Source organism: Melopsittacus undulatus, chromosome 7, assembly GCF_012275295.1.
Source record: "Melopsittacus undulatus isolate bMelUnd1 chromosome 7, bMelUnd1.mat.Z, whole genome shotgun sequence".
NCBI classification, from domain to species: Eukaryota; Metazoa; Chordata; class Aves; order Psittaciformes; family Psittaculidae; genus Melopsittacus; species Melopsittacus undulatus.
The window spans coordinates 51,990,862-52,007,039 of NC_047533.1; the positions used below are offsets into that span (position 1 = coordinate 51,990,862).

At 38.1% G+C, this 16,178-nt stretch overlaps 1 protein-coding gene across 1 annotated transcript in view; it reads left to right on the top strand.

The window, feature by feature from the left end:
• BANK1 (B cell scaffold protein with ankyrin repeats 1) overlaps window positions 1–16,178 on the top strand; it is a 169,279-nt gene that overhangs the window by 58,969 nt on the left and 94,132 nt on the right. Inside the window, 3 exon segments of the mRNA XM_034064453.1 lie at window positions 607–672; window positions 13,062–13,210; window positions 14,983–15,121. Of these exon segments, the coding sequence (XP_033920344.1) occupies window positions 607–672; window positions 13,062–13,210; window positions 14,983–15,121 (354 nt within the window).

The window sequence follows — 16,178 nt, forward strand, 5'->3', positions numbered from 1 at the left end:
TAGCCAAATTTATTGTATTACAAAAACACCACCCTGCACACTTGTCTTATATTCCAGACCCCAGTGCCTGCATCCATTTTCCTGGACATTCCATTCCTGTTCCTTTTACTCAGTTCCTCTCCCATTGTTTTGCTGTATTGACTCTCAGGGAAACTTCTAAGAAGTCCAGACTTCTTACCTACTGTAGTGAGTAGAAAAGACTAGTTATGAGGATGTTTACTAAAAAGGGATAAATACAATTCCGTCTAGAGATATCTCTTTTTTAACCCTATCTGCAAAACTGTAGCTTTAAAATAGCTTTGTCTTACATCTAACCCAGCATACAGAATTCCATTAAAAAAAAGAAAGTGGAAATTATTGTCATGCTATTTCTTTGTTTCTGAGGTTTTACACTGTTTGTCCTTTTGTTTTCCAAACTCTTGTTTGATTTTGCCATTTTCTCTTCCCCTCCCCCATCTTGATTTCTGATGCCAAGATCCTTCTTAGAGCAAATTAAACATTCTATGAAAGTCATGTACGATAGCACTGATCACTGTCATCAGAATTGATGACCAGTTAAAGATATTTCCAAGTATATACCATTAAAAAATTATTCCTTTTTCCTAGGTGAGCCACAGAATGAAAATCCTGGAGACTCTTTGCCTGACATCTATGAAGTAGTTCTTGCAGATGGTGAGTTGAATTCCCCTTACGTTTACTCAAATAAAGCCAGTACTCATAAGAAAATAAATTTAATTTTCTGAAATCTTGATAGACATGAAGGGCAATAAACTAACCTTAGCATAGCATACAGTTGCATGGAGAATATGCCTTATTCTGAAACATCCACCCGCACACCTATACCCACACATTCTTGTGAGGAGTGTGAAAAGGGGAGGAGATTCAACAGGAACGTTTCCTTTTTCCTTTAATTTCAGAGTAGAGAAAAAGGAAGACATAAAAAACTTTCTGTTCCCAACATGAGTTTTGCTCGTAGTAAAGAGACAGCCGATTTGAAATTTCAGAGAGACTAATCCCACTCATACACTTGCAGCATTATTCATTGGCAGCCAGTGGTTGGGAGAAGCCCTGCATCAGGACTCCAGTGCTTGTTGACATTTGCCATTCTGGTTCATTTATATTTGTGAAAGTCCAATTACTAGGACAAACAGACTGGAAAAATACGCACTTACTTTTAGCAAACAGCCAGGTAACGTTTGCTATCCCCAGTTCTTAAACAATTCTATTTCTGATTTGACACTGTTGTGAATTGATTAACTAACAGCATATGCTTGCTGATGGATGGAGAAGAATGTGTAAGTCATTCTGGAATTTCAGACATAGCAGTTCTGTGATGCTGGATTCTGAGGTTGCTGGCTTTGTATGTCTGTTCTGCTGGCAAGGCTTAAGGGCAGAAGGATACTGCAAGATCACTAGCTCTTCCTTACTGGCACAAATTCAACATAGATGCCAGTGATGTATGGAGTTTAGAATTTTAGCTTATTCAGTTAATTTCAAGACACAAACATCAACCTGTGTGCCTTTAAATACTTGTCGTTCCCTCTTAGCTTTGGTTCCCAGATTGATCTTGGAGCATGTCAGTTGTATTCCATTCAGATAAAACAAGAGAAATTGCGTTCAGGGAGCTCACTGAGTACACTTCAGACACTAAAAAGTGTGCATTTTACAGGTGCAGACCAGAACTAGCTAGAAATATGCCTCTTTGAAAGGTGTATATGTGGAAGGGAGTATTTAGCATCAACCACTTCTGTATTGAATCTTGTTCTGTTAGTCCTCCCTCCTTTCTGACAAGGGGCTGTTGGTGACTTTCTGTGCATCTTGGGTGTACTCAAGCAGAAAGCTGCTGTAAAGCTGCACTGTTTTGATACTACAGATCTATTGTCAGAGGTTCTAAGGATGTCTCTTTCGTTAGTGTGTTGAATGTACCATGGGCCAGTGCATTGAAGAAGTTTGTTGGTATAACTGCTTGAATGAGTACAGAGGTCCACGAAGATGCTCATAGGGCTGGAGCACCTCTCCTGTGAAGACAGGCTGAGAGAGTTGGGCTTGTTCAGCCTGGAGAAGAGAAGGTTCGTCTTATAGTAGCCTTCCAGAACCTAAGCGGAGCCTATAAGAAACCTGGAGAGGGACTTTTTACAGGGGCATGTAGTGATAGGACAATGGGGAGTGGCTTTAAACTCACAGAGGGGAGATTCAGATCAGACATTAGAAATAAACTCTTGTGTGTGAGGGTGGTGGGACACTGCAACAGGTTGCCCAGAGAAGCTGTGACAGTCCCATCCCTGGAAGTGTTCAAGGCCAGGCTGGATGGTGCTTTGAGCAACCATGGCAGGCGGGTTGGAAGTAAATGAACTTCAAGATCCCTTCCAACACAAACCATTCTATGATTCTATAAAGAAGGCTTTTTGTCATTACCTACTAATCATCCAGGTGCTCAGTAAGGTGGCATCACTGTTCCTCTCATTCATGATTGTGATGTCCAAAAAACTGAGACAATAAAAGAAGAAATGGTCACAGAAAACAGAATCTTAAGAAAGGACTGGGGAGGTGTTCCTGCAAGGTACTCCTTTAAACCCTGACTCCCTTTATATGAATCCTTTTTTGCTTCTATATGGGGACTTGAAGAGCAGTCCAAGTTTCCCAACAGCTAAATAGTTGATGTTGTAATAAAGCAAATTGAAGAATTTTCAGATAAGAATGTCTTGCATTAAAAGCAAAATATCTTACCTGAAATCTTTGCTGAAGTTGCGTGGACCACAGTTCTCAGTCAGCTTCTGGCAGTCATCTTGGTTGTACCGCTTGTATGTAGCCTCTGTGACTTAATGCTGTCTAGTTATTGCTGAGAGGCCCAAGAAATGAAATTATTGAAGTTTCCAAGATTCAGCATGTCAGTCTGAAACGAAGAAGAGCAAGGTGGCAGCTGCAAATAAGCCGGTGTTTTTGCCCTACAGAAAGTAGGTGAATCTTCAGGTAACCAGATAGGATTAGGATGAATTGTGAAAAAAATACTTCCAGGAACTCTTTCTTGTCTTTGCTTATTCCTAATAAGAAGGAATTGTATGCAGAGATAAATTGTATGTATGACACAGAACTGTCAGGAGAAGTCATAAACCAAGAAAGGATTTTTGCTAGAACTGCATAAATTCACAGAAGCACTTTCTGTTCTGTGGAGACTGGCATGCTGAAACCTGAAGTTTGAGTATGTGTATGTTATACAAAAGAAAGGATAAGCTAAGAAAAGATGGAATTTAGACTTGAACTTGAATAAAAGTTGAAGTGATCAGAAGTATAAAGCTAAATGAGAAATCTAAAGCAACAAGGGTGGAAAGAGCAGCAAGTGGATGACAAGACATTAAATACAAACTATATCCAATAAAGCAAACATAGCTGGGGAATAAGCAAGTGCTAACAATCAATAAGAAGTGATTGATTAAAGTGAATTGTGCAAGGCCTTGAGGGAAAAGGTCAGGCAGTACATTTGAAAATGGACGAACAGTATGATCCTTTGGGGAAATATGAGCTGCAAGCAGCTGTGAAGACAATTGATTTGCTGGTGAGTGATGGAAAAGATCCAGTTTTGGAATGCTAATTATCATGACGCTAGAGGGAAGGAATGCCATTCAGAGGGACTTGGACACACTTGTGAGGTGGGCTGATGCCAACCTCATGAAGTTTAACCATGCCAAGTGCAAGGTCCTACACCTGGGTGTGAGCAATCCCAGGCACAGCTACAGGTTGGGCAAAAAGGAAATTCATGGTAGTCCTGCGGAGAAGGACTTGGGAGTGTAGGTCAATGAGAAAATCAACATGAGCCAGCTGTGTGTGCACTCACAGCCCAGAAAGCCAACCGTATCCTGGGCTGCATCAAGAGGAGCGTGACCAGCAGGTCAAAGGAGGTGATCCTGCCCCTCTACTCTGCTCTCATGAGACCTCACTTGGAGTATTGTGTGCAGTTCTGGTGTCCTCAACATAAAAAGGACATGGTGCTGTTAGAACAAGTCCAGAGGAGGGTCACGAGGATGATCAGGGGACTGGAGCACCTCCCATATGAAGACAGGCTGAGAAAGTTGGGGCTGTTCAGCCTGGAGAAGAGAAGGCTGCATGGAGACCTCATAGCAGCCTTCCAGTATCTGAAGGGGGCCTACAGGGATGCTGGGGATGGACTCTTCATTAGGGACTGTAGTGATAGGACAAGGGGTAATGGGTTGAAACTTAAACAGCAGAGATTTAGTTTGGATCTAAGGAAGAAATTCTTTACTGTGAGGCTGGTGAGGTACTGGAATGGGTTGCCCAGGGAGGTTGTGAATTCTCCATCCCTGGCAGTGTTCAAGACCAGGTTGGATGAAGCCTTGGGTGACGTGGTTTAGTGTGAGGTGTCCCTGCCCATGGCAGGGGGGTTGGAACTAGATGATCTTGAGGTCCTTTCCAATCCTAACTATTCTATGATTCTATGATTCTATGATACAAGTGCATGAGCGCTCATTCCTCTAGGTGATAACTGAACAAGCCACTCACAAATATAGTTGTGTTTACTGTATTTCTGGTTTCTATAGAAGAAAAGTGGATTTATTTTTATTACTAGAAACCCGTATTTTGAGAAATTTCCTCAGGAAATCTTCTGCTTCCCAAGAAAGCATTTTTTTATAATTTGCAAAGTTTGGAAAACTGAAGCAATCTTACCCAATGTGGGTATGCAGCTGTGAACCACACAGATAGAATGTGAATGCCTTATTGAGAAACTGGCATTTGTTATTTTACCTGCAAAAAAAGACCTAACCTCAAATTCAGATACAGTTAGGTGATAAGCAGCTTCAGAAAAGGATGTTCCCCTTCTATGAGACAGCTTTGTCTGGTTTTAATATTTACCATTAAGGCTGGTATCCTAGCACTAATTCCCTGAACCAATTAGAGATGGTCAAAGTGCAGCACAAAAAAGCTGATTTTCAAAGTGTAGTAGCTGTCTACCTGTTGAGGCTACCTGCTGACATCTTTTGGTCTTGCTCAGAGGTCTCATCAAACTAACATATATGTGCATACTGTGTTATCTGTACTCTTTACCAAACAGAATTGGAGAAAGGCCAGCACTTGGTAACAAGATAGATGGCAGCCCTTTTGAAGATAACGAAGAGCAATCAGAGTACCTGTACTGTGCTATTCTTTTATATAATGCTATCTGAAAATGTGCTTGTTCTTGGATTAAAGGATGTTTTTTTTTTAAGAGAAAGACCTCAGGTTACTTTTCATCATCTAATAAAAGAAAAATCATGAGTTAGAAAGCAAGCATATTTTTCAGATGTGTCTAGAAATATCCCTCTTGATTGTGTTACTGAGAAAGCAGCATACCTTTTAGCCTGGTTTAAGGGTCAATAGATTGTAGCTATTTCAAACCAAAGGTGGGAGTAAATTGCAAAGCAGCCTGTCCCCCAGTGAGTCAGTCTTGCTGACAACTCACTTTTTTCCCCCCCTTCTTTAATACCAAATGTGTCTGGCATGAGTCTTTCTGCTGACAGCAGCTGTGACAGCATGGCACAGGGAGACATGTGGTCTCTTAGACAAGTCTGAGGTAATTTAGAGCTGTACATATCAAGAGCAGCACCACAAATTTCATCCAGTCACTGACAACAGCCCTGTGCCAGGTATTGGAGCTCTGTTGTGAGACTACGATATGCTATTTGCTACATGAGCTGCAGCAGTCCTGGTGCAGCTAGCTTCTGTTACCAGATTGGTTTAAGGGATATCATAACTTGGAGTATATTGTCTTGTGTTGTTAAGCATTTTGATACTGTTAATGACATGTAGCCTCTATTCTGAGTAGGGCAAAGGCTGAGAATGCCAGCTAACAGTATCTCTCCCCCCCCACCTCTCCCAAAGCAGTCGCTAAAGAACTTTTCAGTTGCATTAAAGTTTATGACCTTCCAGCCACATCATTTTTTTTGAACTTTGATGACAGCAAAGAATGTTCTTCATCAAGAGAATTGCTTAACATGGCCAAGAAGGGAAAGTTTGGCCACTCACTAGTAGTTCTTGAGGGTGAGATCTATAAAAACTTAAACCCCTATTCAGCTGAAATGTGAGCTTTTGGCCTTCTTTCCAGGTGTGTTTTCCTGAGCAAGGTGTGTTTCCCTTGACTCTAAAATGTTCCTCTCTAGCTGTGTTCTTTTATATCTGTATAATTCAAAATGGAGCCCTGTGCTACTTCTGTGTCCAAGCACAGTCTGCAATTTGTGCCAGGCTGGTTATAAGAGGCTTGAATTGTAGTTTAGAGATAAAAGAGCCATCAGGCAGCTACAGCTAACCCCTTTGGAATAATAAGGAAGTTGTGAGACCATTTTATCAAACAAGTTTTGAAGGTCTATTCACAATCCTGGATGCCTCTGCTATCAGTCCCTTTGTCTTCCTTGGTAATTTGAGTCAGCCGCAGGAGGATGACCTGTCTCTGTTGTTACAGCACATCTCAGATTTAGGGCAATGTTTAGTGCTGTATAATTCTTCACTGAAACACAGAGGTGAGAGATGCGTGTGCTGATACCACAGAGAAGTGAAACAAAAATGCCAGTGTTCTTACTGTGGTAGAACTACAGTAACTCTGAAGTAGATATATGGACTCTTTAATAAAACATTAGGCTTTAATAACTGAGAACTTCTGGTACACACAGAGGGCCAGACATCAGTTTGCTTTTCCCTGGAGAAGAGGCAGGATGAAACTATGCATAATGTAGAAAGTGGAAATAACTGGCTGCTTAGCACTGAAATGACCTCAGGCAGGTCATTATTACTTCCAAACTAATCAGTGTGTCTAATAGTTTAGAAACTCTTTGGGACAGTCTTACTATGTGTCTAAAGCTCAGCTGAATGATCATATTGTTAGTGCTGCTGCAGCTGAAAATAATTTGATTACAATAAAAATAATGACATTAATTGATATATAGTAAAATATAAGCTTAGTCCCAAAAAGATCCTAAATGTGTGCGCATCCTAACCAAAGCACTGGTTGCTGAGCTGATGTCAAGCCACAGACCAGTTAGGCAGTAGTTGTCATAGCCTTAGGTTGCTTCTGAATATACACTTAAAATCAAAGCATATATATCAACAAATGCCTACAGTTTCATACAGATTATTTCTCAAAGATTATTGATATGTTCATGGTAAATTGCTTTTTTCTGTTTTGGGGTTATTTGAAAGCATGATTTTTGGGGTTTACTGCCAGATCCAATATGGCTGCACATAATAAGACTTTTATATTGTGTTTAGATGCTTTTATGATGACTCCATTAGGCTACAATTATGTCAAAGTGGTAAATTGTTGTGTATAAAAATATACTCAATAACACAAGAACAGGTGCATACACACCTTCACAATCAAATCAGTCTTTGCCTACTCATATATAGTAATGCATAAAACAATAGGTGGGGGGAAGGTTCTAGGGATTGCTCTGTTATGAGAGATAAATAGATGTGAATGACAATTGCAACACCATCAGTTGCTAAGATGACAGAAACACCAACTCCAAATACTTAGAAAAGAAAAAACTGTTCTTCATAGCTTTTACAGGAGCTGTCAAATTGACACTTATTTGCAAGAAAAATTGTTCACCATAAATAAAGTAACAGAAACATTTTGGAGACATAGGCAAAATAGGCCAACTCACAGAAAGCTACTGGTTTTGACAGGAGAACTCAACCATGCAGGAGAAACTGGGACTCAGAATGCTTTTGAGAAAAAGATAACCGTCAATGTATTTGCAAAAGATAGATGATTCAGCACAGGGAGAAACACTGTTTAAAGCTTGTTCAATAATGAATATGTTTACTTTGGTCTGAAATTTATTCATGATAGAAAACAAAATAAATTAAGATTTAAGTCAGATGTTTATACAAGTATGTATTTAATAGTTTTCTGTGATTTTTAGAAACCTTTCCATTTCTAAGCCCTCTCTCACCATCAGTAGAAGAAAAGTTTTCAACAGAGCAGAAAAGGGAATTTGCTTTGAAATCCTATCTTACAAAGGGGATTATGGTAAAGATGAATAAATCCCATGTGCAAGCTGAGGAAAAAAGGTTCATTGAATGAAGCTCAGTGTGGTGGATGTTTTCTGCCTCTATGTTCCTCACAGTCTTTTTCAGGTCACTTATTATGAACTGCAGTTTATGCAGTTAAAGGCTGCCTTTCAATCCCACTGCACACTCTGCTGAATTCATACAGCATTTAGAAATACAGATTCTTTAAAAGGTTTAGATTTTATAAATGTCTGTGACAATCTTATAATGATTTCAGGAAGACTGTGATGTGCATGTCTTTTTGTGATTTTTCCACATTAAAGAAGGTTAGTTGTTTGTTTGGGGTTTTTTTTTTGCCTGTACATTCATCCACAATTCTGCAGAGCACTCACGTGTGTTTGGCTTTAAGCCCCTGAACTGCAAGGAAGTCACTTGTAGACAAGCACCTTTTCAATTATACCTCACAGAGTGCAATGGGAACATCTCTGCCTTTACCTCACACTGTGCTGGGGAGTGTTACATGGGATGACTCCTGAACTTGAATGATCTGCCAGATTTAGCCTATGTGTTCTTCCCTGTACTTATTTTTATTTTAATCTTTGACATTGGAATGCACTTTTTTTTTTTCATGTGGTAAGTTGGCCGCATGTGCTTTATTACCTTTCCATTCCCTGTCATCTGCCTAACCTGATTTGCCCATACTTTTCATCCTTTTATATGTTGTGTTGATCAAGAGATAAGCAGTTTCAGTTCTTCAGCTATCATTGCTTTAGGAAGACTTGAGTAAGAACTGAAATTTTTGAAGCTAGTGGGCATTTTGTTTTCTTAAAACCAGATATATTTCAGCTGTGAGATTCATTCAATGCATAGCCTTAGAAAACACATAAATCTTTCATAAGTTTATGCTATTTTTAATACCCCAAATCTGTCATGTACATTGTTGACTCAAAACATGTAGCAAGTACCAAGTAATCAAAGACAATTTATGATTCTGATGTAGACTGTGAAGGGGATAGCTAAAAAGTGTATTTGAAAAGTTAGAATTTGGAGGTGGGGGAGAGGTTGGATGTGGTATGAAAGTTGTTCAGAAGCCAGGATGGGGAATTAAATGTTGAATCCACAAGAGACTCAAGAGGCTTCATTAAAATTTCTCAGTTTATATGAAGGAATGCAATTTCAAAGTAATTTCATTAATTCAGTGTAAAATGTTAAATTGAAAGCAATAATGCATTCCAAAAGGTTTTGTGTAAAATATATCAAATTGATGTATTGAATTTACATGAATTAAGAGAGAACACTGAAGGAAAATTGAAAGCATCAGCACTGTGCCCAATTAAATGAATATCTGTTACAGTAAATGTGTGTAATGTTTTATTATGTAAATATGAATTTAAATTTAAGATTAGTCCTTTCAGTGTGGCCATCTGCAGTAGGTACTTATCAAAAGTAAGCCAACAAAAGTAACCTGATGAAAATGGAGCATTAGCCTCTATAATAGATGATAATTCCCAGTAGGTATGCCCTGAATACTCAAGGGAAGATTATCTCATAGATTTTCTTTTCTTTTTAGCTTCCAGCTCGTAGTGCTGTCTAAGCATCATTAGATATATTTAATAATTTGTTATACCTCAATCCTTCAAGAAACAGTTTAGTTTTATCCATCAATTATTTAATCGTTACTGCTGCATTTTAAGAACTTCACGGATAGTTCACCATTATATAAAATGTTTAAAGAACACATTCACCAAGCAACAAATACCTTTTAATAAATTGTCTCTCTTAGATATTCCAGCATTATAATGATGTTCTTTTTATATTTCTTTTAAGCTAATTTTCACCTACATTTGTAAATTTTTGTTTTTCGTTTTTCAGAAACCCTTAACAATTAATGGAGGTTCTAGCTATGGCTTCAGGTTGAAAGCGAGACTGTAAAGAGGATTCACAGTGAAGATATCCAAAATCTAAGTGTTCAAAAGAGCTATACCTCAGGTTACCCCTTCCACCCACATTAAACAAATATTTTGTATACGTGGCTATATTTTTATTACTAGAATTTCATTACTATAGTATTAAATCCTTAATGAGCTACATTGTTTTAGATAATGCCACTAAGACAAGGCTACCTTAATCTCTGGTGCATTGCTCATTCAGCCTTGACAACACTTCAAGTGGTTGTTTCACATTCTATGTTTTAGGACAGACAGTGTGCAACTGTTGGTAGGAATCTGAGTGCTGGAGGTTGGGGCTCTGGATTTTGGTTGTTAAATATATAGTAATAGTAATATAGATCCCTGTTAATCTTGAACTTGGCTTTTATTGATTGTTAGGTAGACCTGACATTTAGTGAAATAAGTCTTGCTTGATGATTTTTAGCTAATAAATTGCTAACCACTTTTACAGTCAGCAGGGGAATCCCTCATTCTCTTAAATATCCAACTCTTTGGTGTAAGAGCCACATTTCTTAATAATTTGATTATACTCTAGGGCTGTGGAATTCCAATACTGACTGGGTTGAAGTCCTAATACTGTAATTACACATCATGAGGCATAATAAAAACATTAAAATGAAATTAATGTGGGAGAAAAATATCATAGTTCAAAACAACTTGTTATCACTAGCAATGACCTTCTCGGTAGATGAATTACTGGGGACATTAAAAGGTGGAAGTAACCATTGTCATCTTTGATAAGCAGTGTGCAGGCTGTAGAAATAAAGCTGTCATGAACTTCATATAGATTAGAATGCACCCACAGGATTATTGAATAGTGATCACTGACAGGAAGCTGACATTAGGGGATCTACTGCCTACCAGATTTGCTATTCAGTCCTTTTATTTTGTCAATCTGATAATGAAATATTTCTTGTCTTTGGAATATTCCTTTGCTTAAAGTGGGGTATAAAAAATTTCAGAAGTGGCATGTATCTCACATGAGTTGTTTCTGAAGTAAATTCTATATGTTTAAGATTTATGAGTGACTTAAGATATGAGCAGATAAAACAGATAATATTCCCAAAGTATGTGCTGTGGACATACAGTATTCTAACTTTTCTTAAGCAAGGGTTCATGCCTTCCTTTTTCTGAAGGGTGGTGCTAAATGAAGTCTAGTCTTCACAGTGATGATCAGAGAATTTAATACATTTATTTTTTGAGTTGGATTAGCTAAACTGCATTCAACTGTGGGTAGATTCTCATTCAAAATCAAAATAGTCTTTGTTTAGTGTAACCTATTTAACTTTCAAATTAAATTAAAGCAAATGGAATTAAAACTGCTTCAATTCAATGATGTATGTCTACACAAAGGTTCAGTATAATTTTACCGGTGTGCACTGGACTCACAGCTGAAATTCAGAATTAGTTTACCTTGAAGGCATGAGAATATAAGCATGAGTAGTTTGGGAAATTTCTGCTAGCTGATGATGTACACTGAACCTGCCCTCCTTAGATGTTCAAAGAACCTTTAGCTTCTTCAGTGAAACATGGACAAAAGCTACCTTTCCCTTTCTTTCCTTGTTCTGAGATCTCTCTAACAATCAAGGCACATCTCTGCAAAAAAAGAAAAATTCTAACTCAGATAAATCAGACTTAGTATACCCAAGTTTCTGTACTAAATTCCCTGGCATAACTTCTCTTAGCAGGCATATTTATTATATAAGTTTATTAAATCTATGCCTTTGTAAGAAAGGCAAGGTTGGTAAGGAAAGGGAGCATTCTATATTAGAGAAACTGGTACATATGGGAAAAAGAAAGGCAACAAAAAGTGAGAAAACTAGTTGTAAATTACCAATTCTGATGCTGAATGGAATGAGTTCCATGCTGCTTAAGAGCACTGTATGGTTTGTGTCACTTGGGCACTTTTGCAAAAAAACTGAAGATGTCTGTGGTACTTGTTTGAGCAAAGCCAAATTGCTATGGTTCTGCGTTCTGCCCATCACTAATTTATACTAATATTCTACATCGATTTAAGAGGAAAAGATGCGCCTGAAAAGTTACTTGTGTCCTTGAATGTAATTGACTGTGAGTGTTCCATAATTTACAGTAATATAAGATACTGTTGAAGTCTCTCAGGGTATTTTCTCACCAGCCAGTCAAGATTTTTTAACTCTGTGCTGCTTGGAATGATATCATTAATCTAACTAGGTGACTGCAATATGTTGGATAATCCTGTGTGATGAAGAGCTGCTGCAGTTCTTTGAGATGGGTAGCAAGAGCATTTTGTACAGGGTAATAGAGTGTCTGGAAAGGAGTAGTAATGATAGAGCTGAGAAGTAGCAGGTGTGAAAGATGGCTTTTTTAAAACACAGGCTTAGTCAGAGCTCTGCAGATGCAGTTGCCAATTCTTTTATGTTTCCTCATTAAAATCCTGTGATATGGTGAAGGATTCAGTATGGTTCTTGGGCCTTTACTGATACAGCAAAACAGAAACTTGTTGCCAGCTATCTGTATGCCTGGCATAGCATTTGCAAACTGAGAATATCCTACACAAAAAATGTGTGCCTTCAGTCCATCATTTTGTCCATGAAGGAAGGCAAAGACAATTGAGTCTGTATCAAGGAAACCTGTGTCTACTGTCACAGTTACCTGTTACAGGTATTACTGCCTGCACATAATTCCTTCCTATCGATAGGTGGGCTGATGTTGTAAATGTGTAGCATGTCCTTGTTTATATATAGGGAAAGCAAGAGTGGTAAAAATCCCAGTTAATCCCAGCGTATGAGAAATTGTTCTACTGAGACTACAAAACTGGCTTATCTCTGTGACCTCATTGGTCATAACAACTTTGATCTAAAGGCCTTGACCCTTTTGATTTCAGCAGGGAAAGCATATGAGCAGGGCCTGTCCATAAAGTTACAGGCTGCAGGATCAAAATTTCAGAGGCAAGATGAATATCTTTATCAAAGGGGGAAACCTCAATACATGAAAAGGAATTTTGCCAGGCTTTTATGAGGTACCGTTAATATGATTCCAAATGCCATATGAGCAGTATGTTGGAAACCACATTATTGCCATGTTTTGTTGATCTGGGATTGTTAACAATGTCCTATTCCGCATTATTTATTTCAGATCCCAAGACTAGCTCTGATGCTAATTTGCCAGATGTCAGGAGAGCATCAGAAAAAACAGACCTCAGTTTTAAAACAGAGATACTTTCTGAAACATTAGAAACTAACAAGCAATCAATATTGGTGCTTCCAGGAAGAATATCATGTGAGGTAAGGTTTTGGATGTGAAAATCTTTGTGATAACAATCAATGTTGTTCTCTTCCTTCTGCAATCTCATTCTTACTGTAACAGTTTTGAAAACAAATAGCAGATAAAGGGCCAAAATGAGAGTACATTGAGATTGCAGTGGGATTTATTTTGCCTTTGAGTCACATCCACACTGCAACCAAAATATTTACAAATAAAATAGTTCTGATACAACCTCTGTGGGGTTTTATGTCTGTTAGATTCATTTGGCAGCTTGGGCACAGATATTAGTGTCATGTGGGCCTTGTAGTTAGGGGAAGCATGTAGTTAGGCACTTCTTGGGAGATGTGGAGTGTCTTGGCAAGAATCCATGATGGGTATATGGGTACATGCATATGTGCCCATACCATAGGTTACACAAGTGCTTGCTTTTGTGAACATATACCTTGTCTGATTTGAAATGAAACCAGAAATATTTTTATATGCATATCTGCATGCATATCCAATGGACACAAATGTTCATGTGTTTGTTTTTATCAGGGTTGCTGTGAGAAAATAGGTAAAATGTAAACAGAGGAAGTACAATATCCAGCGCTCTATTCCTTTATAAAAATGAGTGGCCATGGTCAAATAAGGAGGTTGCAGTGTACATAGAATGTCATGTATTTTGCTTGTTGCCTATCTTTCAAAGATGACTTATGCATGTATCATGGTTTAGACCCAGCCGGTAACTCAGCACCATGCAGCCATTTGCTCACACATCCACCATTTTCCCCCATCCCCAGGGCAGGGTAGAGAGGAGAATCAAAAGCATGTAAACCCCACAGGTTCAAATAAGAACAATTTAGTAACTAAACCAAAGTAAAATATAGTGATAATAGAAAGAATACCAACAATAACAATAGTAATAAAAATTGGAAACAACAAGAGAAAAAAATGAAAGCTCAGAGAACACAAGTGATGTTCAGTACAGTTGCTCACCACCTGCTGACTGATACCCAGCCTGACTTGAGCAGTAATCTGCCCTTCTGGGTAACTCCTCCCCAGTTTATACACTGGATGTGATGTCCTGTGGTATGGAATATCGCTCAGGCTAGTCTGGTCAGGTGTCCTGATTCTCTTTCCTCTTGGTCTCTTGTGCCCCTCCTCACTGGCAGAGCATAAGAGACTGAAAAATACTTCATCAGGGTAAGCATTACTTAGCAACAACTAAAACATCTGTGTATTATCAGCATTGTTCTCAGACTGAAGCTGAAACACAGCACTGCACCAGCTACTAGGAAGAAAAAAAAAACTGCTACAGCTGAAACTGAGACAGCACATAATTTTATTGTTGAGATCAGTATAGCTCTAAAGGAGTAATATTCCCCCTGGTTCAGAAGGCAGTAGAGGGGTATCATCTCACATTACCTGCTGCTTCTGCCTTTACTGTCAGCTCACTGTAAGAGTGTGAGTGAGTATTTTAGGTTCCTCTTGTCAGGCTGAATGTCATTCTTGTAGACTATAAAGTAGAATGGCCTTAAAAAATGTAACAATTCACCTACATATTAATTTAAAATACTGTTTAAAACTACTGTTAGGTAATCTGAGTTTAAAATACTACATTAATTGTGCCATTTATATCAGTAAAATGATAAAGGAGAGCACTGAGATGGCATCGTGGTTTGGTATTATGATTTTTGTGTGTGAAGCTGTTGGTAAAGGACCTTTCCTTCCAACTTCTGTTTTCATTTACATTTTACACTTTCAGTATAATTTGCTTAAGGATTTATGGGAACATATTTTAATTTTATAGAACCCTGGTGAAATATTCATTTTGTTGAAAGATGAAATAGATGATGAAAATTTAGAAATTGAATTCATAGCAAATAATCAACGAATTAGGACACAGCCAGCCTCTTGGACTAAGAAGATCAAGTACATGAAAGCCTTAGGTAAGAAAAACATTTTTACCTTCAAAATAGGAAACTTTGGACTCCCTTCACTTTTTCTGATCAGTAATTTCATTTCTCACTACTTGTAGGTGTTTCCTGTACATGGGTTTTGCATACAGAACATTTATTAATAATGCAGAGGAGCAAGGTCTTGTGATTTATAGGAAATGAGGTTCTCATATTGTTTTTGTGTGGTTAAATGGCAGGTGGCAATCTTAAAATGTCATTGATTAGTCACAGAGTAACAGTCTTCAAAATCACCACCATAAAATGAAAAGCTAATATTATTTTCTTATTACTCTGTTACTAAAATGTTTCATTTCATATTTAATGCAGTAAATTTGGCTATATTCCTCTCAAATTCTTACTGATACAGGAAATAATTTATTTTCTTTGTTTATGATCATACCATTTCTCTGTATCACTCAGCTCTGATGGTTTTCCAAAGGCTCCAGCCATAACTAGTTGCCAACAGTTTCAGGTATTTAACAATAGGTTATCTTAGGAGATCTGTGCAGATTTAAGGGCCACACCTCTCCCCACTTGCTTGATGTGAGTTAAGAATTAAAGAATTTTTCAGTATTCAGAGTGTAGCTTGCTACTGTACTGCATGCTGTGAATTCCCAAAGGAACTGATAGAATATTTTGTTCTAAAGCCATTGCACTAGGATAGGAAGAAATATATACATATAGGCTAAAGTTTTCAACAGTTGCTTCTTGGAGCTACATTTGGGTAATTCTGTGGCCTGATTTTTATCCTGAATACTGTTCTGAGATGATGGTTGCATATGGCCTGAGAGTTCTTTATCACTGTGGAGGTGCAGAGAGTTTGTTTTTAGAGACCTGATTGGGAAGTACATGACCAGCTGGAAACTTCCATCTGTAACTGGATTTCAGAGAAGGAAAGCTGAAGTTCTCATTCACAGATCTTGAAAGATTCTTCCAGAACCTGTGGCAACAATGTTGATCACAGAAAGGCTTCTGTAGTGGATGAAAAAATAAAATATGAACAATAAATGAAATATTCTGAAAAATTTGGCAGAGAGCTGCAGACCAA